Below are 11,545 nucleotides of genomic sequence, written 5' to 3'. Positions count from 1 at the left end.
AAGTCAAAACTATACGATCCAAATCTGGAAGAGGAGGAGACCAAAATCAAACTGAAGAAACACCTTCCCCTTGCCTTGAAAGGACTAAGCTCGGTAAAACCCGAGAGACGACGAAAGGTAGACATCTCCTTTAGAGAGAACCTTCGAGACAAGTGGAGTAATTTTATTACATATTTGATAGATTTGCTAATAATTTTTCGTTTCCTCTATAATGAAATTATATTTTTCCCAATAAAAATCATTAATTGACTAAGTTTTTTTTTTCTTGAGAGGCTTTAATAGACCAAGTTGAATAGTCCAAAGTATATAATATATTATAATACAACTAACTAAATGAATTGATGGAGCTCTGGGTAAGAGTGTTCTATTATATAAAATATTTAAATATTAATATTTTCAAAACAGGTATATATATATATATATATATATATATATATATATATATATTATCTTAGATTATCATCATATCTTGTTCTGATAGACACAAAAACTAAATGGTTCTTACCTAACTTTCTCTTAATTGATTGATATGGCAATGGCAACTAACTGAAAGAAAAAAAAGAAGACAAAGTAGAAGAGTTGATCCTTTAAGTTGAAGATAACTTCTAATTATGTCATCATGAACTAGAACTGAAGCAATCACAATTTCATTATTTTTTGAACATCCCTTTACTTATTATCAATCACATCTTATTACCCTCTTTCTAAGCATTTATTTGTTTTTTTCTCTTAATTTTTATATGTAGTCACCAATCACAAGATGCTATTTTATGATATTGGAGTCTCAATATGTGTTTTGGGTGACCTTCTTTTTCTTCTATTTTCATAATTGCATTTGGTGGTCTTTGCTTTCTAACATCTTAATCACATTTTTTTGTGGGTGGATTTTATCATGAATTAACAGTGCATATTTAGATATTGAACAATTTAGTAAGTTTTATTTGAATAGTATTCAAATCATCTTTAAAATTACAAAATTTTAAATTTTAATCACAATCAAAGTCAATTACTTAAAAGAATAAGAAATTTAATATTAATGGGTATATGCTTAATTAAAATAAAATAAAATATCCTTTAATAGTGCATATTTAAATATTAAATAATTTAATAATTTTATTTTAATAGTATGAAAATTATCTTTAAAATTGTAAAATTTTAAATTTAAATTTTAATCGAAATCAATATATAAAAGGAATTCATGTTAGTGGCATATGCTTGACCTAAAAAAATCTAAAATAACAAATAAATTGAGATAAAGATTTTATGGGTGACTCCTTAATTTTAATAATTTTAATAATTTTATTAATATAAACATTTTTTTTTACTTTTTACACATGTAAATGTGTGATTCAATTACAACAATAACAAAAGACACATTCATTTATAAAAAAATAATTTCAAGTTATCAAAAAATAAAAGATCTAATAATACATACAAATAACTCCAAACACAATCAAACCACAACATAAAATACTTTTGAGAGATATATATCAAATATTTATTTTAGAGTTAAAGATTTTACATTAAAAAAAAAAATTAAGGTTGAATATAATGTTTTGGATCTTACCACTAATTGGATTGGGTATTTCTCAAATAATATTAAAGTTGATTTTATATTTTGATTTTTAGGTGTTTTTATATTCTATCACCTGTGTTACTTAACATCTCCAAATTGATTGATCTGGCAGCGGAATCAAATCGAAGAAATTGATTTCATTACATGAATTACTAAAAATTAATTAAATATTATATTTATTAATTTAAATAAATAAATAAATCGAATATATTAACTTTTATTTTTAAAATAAAATTTTTAATATTTATTAGTTTATATTTATATATATTTTAATAATATTTTTAAATTTTATAAAAAATATTAAAATTGTTCCATTTTTAAATACTTATTATTAAGTTACTATTTTTAATATTTATAAATAATATATAACATAAAAATATCTATATAATGAATAATTATCTTTCTATTACATATGAATTGATTCAATTATTAATTTTGTTAGTTTAAAAATTACAAATTAATTGAATTACTGTATTATCATATCACATGGATTATATAGGCAGTGACAGTAGTTGGGTTACTTAACACAATTAAATTTTAATAGGATAAATTTAAATAATTTTTAATTAAATTTAGTTTTGCTTTAAATTTAATTAGCTAAAAAAGTGGCAAATAAAAACTACTCTAATATGTTTATTTAATTTCTTTTATTTCAAATTCCAGTACTCAACTAATAAATCTCCTAGTTAAAATTTTAATTAAATAAAAAAATATAATTTGAGTGATTTAAAATAATACATAAATAATAAAAAATGAATACGAGTAGTATGAAATATTTTTAATCAAGTTTGAAATAATTTAAATATTATATATATAATTAAATTTAAACTTAAATATCTTAAATTTTAAAATATCCAACCTATTATTATTCCTAATTGACTTTTAAATGTAAAATTTTGAGTCAATTACTTATAATTCAAATAAAAAAATTGAAAAAAATTTTATTGATAAGTCATGGATTGACCGGATCAATCCACCGGACCGGTTACTCTTGCCATAGGTTTTGGTACTTTGGAAGAACCGATGCTAAAGAAGCATACTGTGCCGTCTATGGCCCGCAAAGTATAATCACAAAATTCGGTGGTCCAAAATAAATACGTAAGCAAAATAACGACCATTAATTGCCAATTTTAAAATACCAATAACATTTAAATTTATTAAAAAATTTTGAATTCAAAACAAAAGAAATTCACTATTCCAAAAAAAATATCATTAAAAGTTAGATTAATAATTTAATAATTAAATATTAAAAAATATAGTTAAATATTATACAATTTATACCTTTTATTAGAAAGAATCTGAGTTTATTTTTTTAACAATTGAGGGTATAAAGTTCAATATTTATTAATATTTAAGGAATAAAATGACAAATATCATTAAAAAATATTGACCAAAATAATGATTTATCAAAAAACATTGAGTTAATCAGTATTTTTTAACATTATTAGCCATTTTATTTCTTAAATGTTAATAGCGTTAAACTACATATCTTCAAATAAAAAAACAATCTTAAACCCTTTAAAAAAATTACAGGGTAACTAAGTGTATTTTTCTCCTAAATATTTGTTTTTATAATATAAGAAATTAAAGAATTAAATCATGTATTTTTTTTTCTTAATAAAAATTTCAATATAAAAAGAAATTATCTATTAATAAAAGGATATATAGATTTTTATTTGAATCACATATGTAATTATTTATTAATGATTAGATATTAATATTTGATGGCAACATTAGATGTTCGGAGTTGAAAGTCTAACTACCACTATAGTTATTGGATCAGTGTTTTCTAATTTTGAAAAAAAAATTTCTAGATTGTTTATTAAATAATCAACTTATGACTAAGAAATTAAATGCTAATTCCTAGCTTTCAATTATTTTTCCAAACATCTCTAATTTTAACTCCATCTTTGAATTATTTGTATGAATATTCATTCTTTTAAATTAATCTCTTAAATAAACATGAATTGTCCATTTTTGGTCAGAATTAAGAAATAATTTAAAAACATATTATTATATTATAAAAAAAACACTTTATTAATATTGTATGAGATGCATTTATTATTACTCCAATACTTTATATTGCATGGGATTTGTGACATTATTAATTCAACGGTAATAATATTGTATGAGATGCTTTTATTATTACTCCAATAATTTATATTGCATGGGATTTGTGACATTATTAATTCAACGGCAAAAAAAAAAAATATATATATATATATATAAAATTAATTAATTAATTAATTAAAATATATAAATTCATTATTATATTAATTCAAGTTTATAATATTTATTCTTAAAATGAGTTATGAACTTAATTTCATATAAGAATGAGTTTAATAATTATTAAATTAAATATTTATATTTAGATTATATATTTATTATATATACTTTAATTAATTATATATAAATATCGATATAAATAATTAATCTAATATTATAAAATTTCTTTTCCTACAAAATTAAACTTATATTAAATACAATCTATCAAAATTTATAAAAATCAATTAAAATATATGTAATAAATATATAAATTTAAATATAAATATTAAATTTAAAACTTATTAAATTCATTGTGATATATCCTAATTTTGAACAATTGAAGGCAATCCAATTAGGACAAAGAAGCAGACAGGATGAGGCAGAGGTACCCATTTGAACAATTCATCCTAGAAACTTTTTTTTTTTTTTTTTTTAATAAACAACGTAGAAAATTTTTAATTATAGGCCATTATTATTTATATGTCCCACCACCACCGAGTACATTCTTTTTTTTTTTTTTTTATCAAACCACCGAGTACATTCACCAGAACATATCCACCGTTAGATCATTTACAACATCATATGATACAAGTTTGAACGGTAGAAACACATGGAGGGAACAAAACCTATAGTGGAGCCCACCATTATTTTATATATTTATATAAAGCTCGACTATGCTTGGTTGGTCCATGGTTAAGACTTGAAGGAGTCAATAGGACAGATCATAGACGTGGGAAAGGGGAGACATGGCGAAGTTTAAGAGAAACGGATATTTGTGGAATTGAGTCAATTTTTTTGAATTCTTTGATGTAAAATCCCTGAAAATTTCAAACTCGTCTCCAAAGGCCTTCTCTTTTGAAAACCCAGATCTCAATTTCTCACAATTTGATCAAATTTTTTTGCCTTTTTTTGATACATCTCATGTCCCCTGTTTTTAAGCTCTGTTTTTGAGCGGGATGCCATGTTGTTCACCTCTCAGTTGCAGAATCAGGCCTGTTCTTTTTTGTTTTTGGAGCTTTCTGTTCTTCTATCTGCGTAAATTTCTTGTGATGTTTCTTATTGGTTAGATTGTTCTGTTCTTGGATTTTGTTTCCAACGAAAATAAATATAAGTAAATCACAATCCTACAATTCCCTCCAAAATTTTCTAAGAAATTCATCTGATTCTCTTTTTGTTTTGAAAATCTACCTACACAGTCTGCTAATTCCATTTCTTTCTGTTGTTGTTTTTGGTTACCTTCTTCTGTCATCATCTCTGATTCTTAATCCCACTTTCTCTGTTCTCTCTGCTACTAAATTCCCAAAACCCTTTCAAATTCTCTGTAAGACTCCTCCATGAAGATCCCCAAAGACAGAATCCGATTCAACGTTGGAGGCAGAATCTTCGAGACAACCTCCACGACCTTGGCAAATGCTGGCAGAAACTCTTTTTTCGGTGCATTGTTTGATGATAACTGGGCTTTAAAACAGTCTATCAATGACTCCAATCCTAATAGTGAATTCTACATTGATCGAAACCCCGATTGTTTCGGTGTCCTCCTCGATCTTCTCCGCACCGGCGATCTCCACATCCCTTCCCATGTCCCGGAAAGACTCCTTCACCGGGAAGCCTCATTTTACGGTCTGTTGAACCACGTAAGATCTGCCAAATGGGGCTCATTTGATGGAAACAGACTCCACCATTCCCGGTCTGTCACTGGCCGGGCACCAGGGGATGGTACCGCAATTCGTGCAGGTCCGGACGGTGGGTGCTGTGTGGCTCATGGAAGTATGGTGCATGTTTATGATTGGATGATGGAAGAACACCCGCCTATTAATCTTGATTACCAGAGAGTGAACGATGTGGCTTGGTTGGATTCTGAGAATGTGATTCTTAGTGCCTGTGAGAGATTAGGCCGAGGAGATGGAGGAATGGGGCTGTTCAGTAAGAGTACAGGGGAGCTCAGGTATAAGTTTCAGGTCTGCCATGAGAATCAATTGAAGAGCTATACAGCTGGGGCTTTGAGCACCAGTTCTGATTATAGAATTTTTAGTAGCTGTAAAGGGAGGAGTAATGAGTATGGAATTGGAGTGTGGGATCAAATTAGTGGCAAACAGATTGATTTCTTTTATGAGAGTCCAGGTTGGTCACTAGGTGATGCTGATAAATTGCAGTGGTTGAACGGGAGCAATTGTTTGTTGGTGGCTACTTTGTTTCCAAGAAAGGACAACTGTTACATTAGCATGTTGGATTTTAGAGAGAAGAGAATGGTGTGGTCTTGGTCTGATATTGATGCTCCTATTACCGTGGATGAGAAAAGGGTTCGAGATGCCATAGCTATGGAGGATTGTAATGCTGTTTGTGTAGTGAATGAGTATGAGGATTTGGGGTTTATAGATTTAAGGATGAGTGGAGGGAGTGTAAGGTGGAGCTCGAGGAGTCGTTTGATGAAGGGGAAGATGCCTGATGAACCTTGTTATCCAAAACTGGCATTACATGAGGGGCTGTTGTTTTCATCAATGGATGATTGCATTTCTGTGTTTTGTGGTCCTGACTGGGTATTGACATCTAGATTTCGACAATTATATGGAGGTTCAATTTGCGATTTTTCAATCGGTGGCGATAGACTCTTTGCACTTCACAGTGAAGAAAATGTCTTTGATATATGGGAGACTCCACCTCCACCAATTTTATGATTCATATTGTAAGGTGTGCTGGGTTTTGCCATTAATGTTTCTCACATTTTGATATCAATGATTTTTTTCCCCTTGTAGGTTGTAGAAGGTAGAGGATGAATTTCTGGTTAAGCATATTAGTTTAGCAAACCTAGATAGGTATTTGAAGAGTTGTGTGTGTGTGTGTGTGTGTATATATGCTTCTTTTAGCTACCATAAAATTTTAGAGCAGTGACTCTGCTTAGGATTTGCCTAGTCACAGAAATGAAACTGATTGCATCAAACTAATGTTAAAGGGAAACCTTCGAATTTATAAACAGAGAATGCACATGATTCTCAATTATTGTTTTGAACTTCGATTAATTACCATTGCTTCTTCATGGAAGATGGATATAATCATTGACAGGGTCTACTGCAGACATTGTGGGTTCTTTTCCCATTTTATGAACTGCTCATTTTTCTTTTTGACCCTTTCCCCTCTCTCTTTTGTTCTTTTGACCTCTGCTTTCACAAAGTTAATTTCTCATTCTCTTGAGATCTCAAGAAATCTTGCTTTTAGTGCCTCTGTGATATGCATCTATGGAGAGAGAGAGATGCTGTTTAGTCTTTGCTTGTGTGAGTTAGTTTCACTTTTTCTACAAAGTTAGGTCATTTGCTCTTATTTCAGGTGATCTTCTTTTTTAGTATATATATATATATATATATATGTAATCTTGGACTTGGAATCTGGTGCATAAAATTTTGTTGTTGTTCATACCCACATCAAGCAAATCCAATCCTCAGCCTTTTATTTCTTTACCATTAAGGAATCTGAACTGAACGTGCCCAACTGCTCCTATATAAACTAATTCAACGAGACTAAACCTCTTCCCTTTCTGCATTATTGAATATAAAATCCCACAACTGAAAAAAAAAAAAATCCCTGCTGATGAAGCCCTACAAGGGGAATTATAATACACTTAGTTTTATCTCAGAGAGAGAGATGCTTTTGCATGTGTGAGCATCTGAAACAGCTGAACTGCTTGACAGATATAAATTCAGAGCATAATTTGGCATTTTCATGAGCTTTATTTAGTGCACCAAAGACGCTAGTTAAGTAATTAATCATTTGCCCACATTAACAAATCTGGGGCCCCTTCTGCCTCTATTGTTTTCTGCTATTGTTGAAAATCTTGAAACTGGATCCTACCCTTAATTTGCTTGCAAGTACATTAAGGTTGTTCAATATTTAACGATAATTCTGCCTTTTGTTTCTGTTTTCCAGCAGAACAAGACTTTATCTAACTCCTGTAGTCGGAATAAATCCCTATAATTTGGTCCCACTAGGAGGGAATACGCGGTTTATATTATTTGAAACTCAGGCTTGTTTGTTTCACCTAAAATACTTTTCATATTTTGAAGTAGTTGAAACATTCAGGAAAAAAAAATATAATAAATTAAGTAATTTTTTTAAAAAATAATTTTTTCTTTAAAAAAGAGAAATTTATTTTTTAGATATTTATACATGTATAACATAAACACATATCAATATTTAATATTGTAATTAAACAACTAAAACTATCTTCATAGAAAATATTTTTATGTGTAAGTTTTTTTTTTTTTTACGAAACAAACAAAATTTTAATGCTTTTTTGACATTATGATTTGAAAGTCAAAACTACTTTTAAAAAAATATATTAAAAAAATAATTTTAAAAAAATTGTTTCATTATTTTGCGTTTTAATCATTAAAATTATTAAATTTTATTTACTTCATTTTTTAATAATCTCTAATTAATATATTTTAAAAACACTTCTCTCAATAATAATTTCAACAATAATATCAAATAAAATCGATTTTCTATTACCATGTTAAGTAAAACACTTACATATATGAAGTGTTAAAGGGTATCAAAATTTAAATTTGATATATTTTAATCATTAAAATTTAAAATAACTATATAATTTTTTTTTCACATCTAAAAAAATATTTTTTTCAAAAATTACTTTTTATAGTCATTCAAACTCCAATCGTAGCCTACATCTCATTACCAAGAAAAAGAAAAAAAAAAAAAGAAAAAGAAAAGTCTTAAACTAAAATAAGCTTTTAAAATCTTTTGAATCTAATTTAAAATGTTCATCCTCATAAAATCAAGGTTAATGTTTGTGAAGGCCAACATTTATGTAAGACAACATCTTGAATATATTAATTACATGTCATTAAAAATTATTTTTAATGTATTTTAACGAGCATTAGTCATAACTTTTTGTAAAAAAAAAAAAAAGTAAGTTTCATGCTGCTTTTCGGCAACATTAAAAGGGTAAATTTTATACTAATATAATCCTGATGCTTGATTTACTTATTCATACTGGTGAGCCCTGACCCATCTGGCTAATCTGTAAAAACATCATTGCTGATACAGAAAATGATCTTGAGAAAAAGGGGCTTTGATCATTCAAGGAAAATCCAATTTTCTGGTACAACCTTTGTCAATGCAATGTATTTCACCTTATCAGGCAGGAAATGATAATATAATCAAGATCCAATCCTTGGATGTTATCATTCTTTACGTAAGCTTTTGATCTAAAACCAAAATAGTAATGAACTTCCAGGAAGCTTCATTCGGATAATTATCCTTCCTTCTAGTAGAAATGTTGTAAAAGAATGTTCAACATCAGCAAAAATATGTTTTAGTCATTTTTTTAAATATATTAGTTAGAGATTGTTATAAAATAATTAAAAATTAAATTTGATTAATTTTAGTTAAAAGAATACTAAAATAACAAAACAGCTTTTTTCAAACTGCTTTTCTCAATAGTATCTAAAATGATACTTTTATTCAGAAAAACAATTTCAGGCTCCAAAACAGGGCTATAAAGAATTGCAACTGCATACGTAATTTGACCCAGGGTAAGAGATAAGTAGGAACCAAAATGCAGTGGACCCAATAAGTCACAAAATTTCAAGCATAATCACGCATCACCCTTTTCAGGTATGTAATTGGTTGGGATTCTTCAGGGGCAAGCTTGTCAAAAGCAATGTAATTTTCCTCCTTGTCGTAAACATGGCACATTGTCATTATTGTCTTCATTAAACGCCATTTCCATGTAGCCTCATTTAGATACTGTTAAAAGCACGAATGGAAGAACTTGATCAAACCATACAAATCAATCATTTTGCTTTGTAGTAAGGTTTTTTTTTTTTTTTTTTTTTTTTTTTTTTTTTTGTGAAATTTGTTTATCTATTTTTGGCCTCTGTGGGAGCTGGGAGGAGAGTAGAATAAGTAATTGTTTTTATTTTTTATTTTTTCAGATTGTATAACAACTAAATTAAGATACATTTAGGCAGCATATTCAAGCATAAGTCAATAGAAATTCCATTCTAAATAAAAAAAAAAAAATGAAAAGTAAACTGATCGTACCTTTTCCCAATTGTCTTCAATAGATTTATGAGCTGCCCGGTATCCTTGTAGAAATATGGTGGGGGATATGGATATTGAGATCATGACAGAGGACCTCAACCCTGCAAAGTGGAAAATCATCAATTTTTCACTCATTTTTCCAGGTAGCAAGTATTTTATCACGCAAACTAGCAACTAAGGGAAATTTTAGATCTTTTCTGCCTGCATTCGTTTGAAACAATTCCAGACTTGAAAAAGACTTTGAGCATGTATAATATAAGCTCTCTGCTTCCCTTATCTGTGTTCATTATGCAAAGAAGTACTAAAAATGGCCTTGGCACTAATTCTGGTCAACAGATCTAAATTCCCATGATTTAAGGATTTCTAGGACACCCACGCAGGAGTGATTATATAGTACAACCGTGATTCTATCTCAGCATTTGACATGGAATGGCAAACCAATCATGGTAAGACAATCAAATATATAAAGGCAGTTATCATCCGAAAAAAAAAAAAATTTAACACATGGATAAAACTAATTTTTATGGGACCCATTATAACTTAATTGTTAGTCAATGATTAGTTTGTCATTCCATATATCCATATATGGTTACCTACATGGAATAACTAATTCATTATAAAATTTCTCCCCAAGCAGGAATATTAACTCTTTTTGCAAGAATTTAATAAATAAATAAATAAATAAATAAATAAATAAGCATTCAATAAAGCGTGAGGAATTAAGAGGAAATCCACCATCTATGTCTAGCAGCATCATCTTGTAGAAAATATCGCAAGTCTATTGCCAATCAAAAACCAAGAGACAAGAGAGGGTATACATGATCAGAGCAGAAGAGACTAATTATCAACTAGGATAATCACAATGAACTGTTCCATTAAGCTGGGCTTGAGCTGCATTCCACTCCTTTGAAGATTTAAAAGGAATGTGTGGAGCTGTATGATGCACCGTTGTGGATGTACTCATCTGTGAAATCCAAGGAAAACAATGACAATTAGATCCAAGGATGGATAAAATGCAATTCCATTATTAAGTCATCCTGTGCAAGAAAAAACAGAGATCACCAAGACAAAGCATTGAGCAACCCACAGTAAAACATATGTTCTATAGTTATTCCAGAACCAAAGAACTTTATGATGTGGTAATAAATTTAATTACCATGAAATGGAACAGCAAACTAACATTACTATCAAACTCAACCTTGAAAGAGACGTGTAGTGGCATGATTTTCAGTAGGGATAGCAATTTCATGCAAGGTACAGTTCTAATAAACATAAATGTTTGCATTGCATTCTCCAAAACAAAGCACTAGTACTATTTCATGAACCAACAAGTAATATGAAGTTTCAGTTACATCTAGCCCAGGGTTTATGCACTGAAGATTGATTTGAATTATATTTCCAATCACAAATGCTAACATGATGACATCACCACAATAGGTACAACAACACATCACGAGTTGATGTTTCAATTTTAAAGGCAAAAGGATGGTCGTCGATTTATAAAGCATCCGGCTACTTGTTTAAGAGAATACTTTCTTCCTATATTCTAAACCATTCTTGGGCAATCTAAAATGATAAGATGAATTTACAATGCAGTCAAGAACCAACACAACAGAGAACGCCAACTAGAGAAAAACAATGAAGTTCCAA

The 11,545-nt window shown here is 28.8% G+C and overlaps 1 protein-coding gene and 1 long non-coding RNA gene across 2 annotated transcripts; one reads left to right on the top strand and one right to left on the bottom strand.

Moving 5' to 3' along the window:
• The first annotated feature begins 4,523 nt into the window (after positions 1 to 4,523).
• Positions 4,524 to 6,838, top strand: LOC110646127 (BTB/POZ domain-containing protein At2g24240-like). The gene has a single exon (XM_058139543.1). The coding sequence runs from the start codon at positions 5,176 to 5,178 to the stop codon at positions 6,514 to 6,516; it is 1,341 nt and encodes a 446-aa protein (XP_057995526.1). The 5' UTR covers positions 4,524 to 5,175; the 3' UTR covers positions 6,517 to 6,838.
• Positions 6,839 to 9,349: 2,511 nt separating this feature from the next.
• Positions 9,350 to 11,332, bottom strand: LOC110646128 (uncharacterized). The gene is made up of 3 exons (XR_009145756.1): positions 10,714 to 11,332; positions 9,896 to 9,996; positions 9,350 to 9,598 (listed from the first exon to the last, which is right to left on the bottom strand). It is a non-coding gene; the product is annotated as an uncharacterized LOC110646128 (long non-coding RNA).
• Positions 11,333 to 11,545: the final 213 nt, after the last annotated feature.

Source organism: Hevea brasiliensis, chromosome 17 (assembly GCF_030052815.1).
Source record: "Hevea brasiliensis isolate MT/VB/25A 57/8 chromosome 17, ASM3005281v1, whole genome shotgun sequence".
NCBI classification, from domain to species: Eukaryota; Viridiplantae; Streptophyta; class Magnoliopsida; order Malpighiales; family Euphorbiaceae; genus Hevea; species Hevea brasiliensis.
The sequence above is the reverse complement of the archived record's forward strand: the minus strand, read 5'-3'. Positions and strand labels throughout refer to the sequence as shown.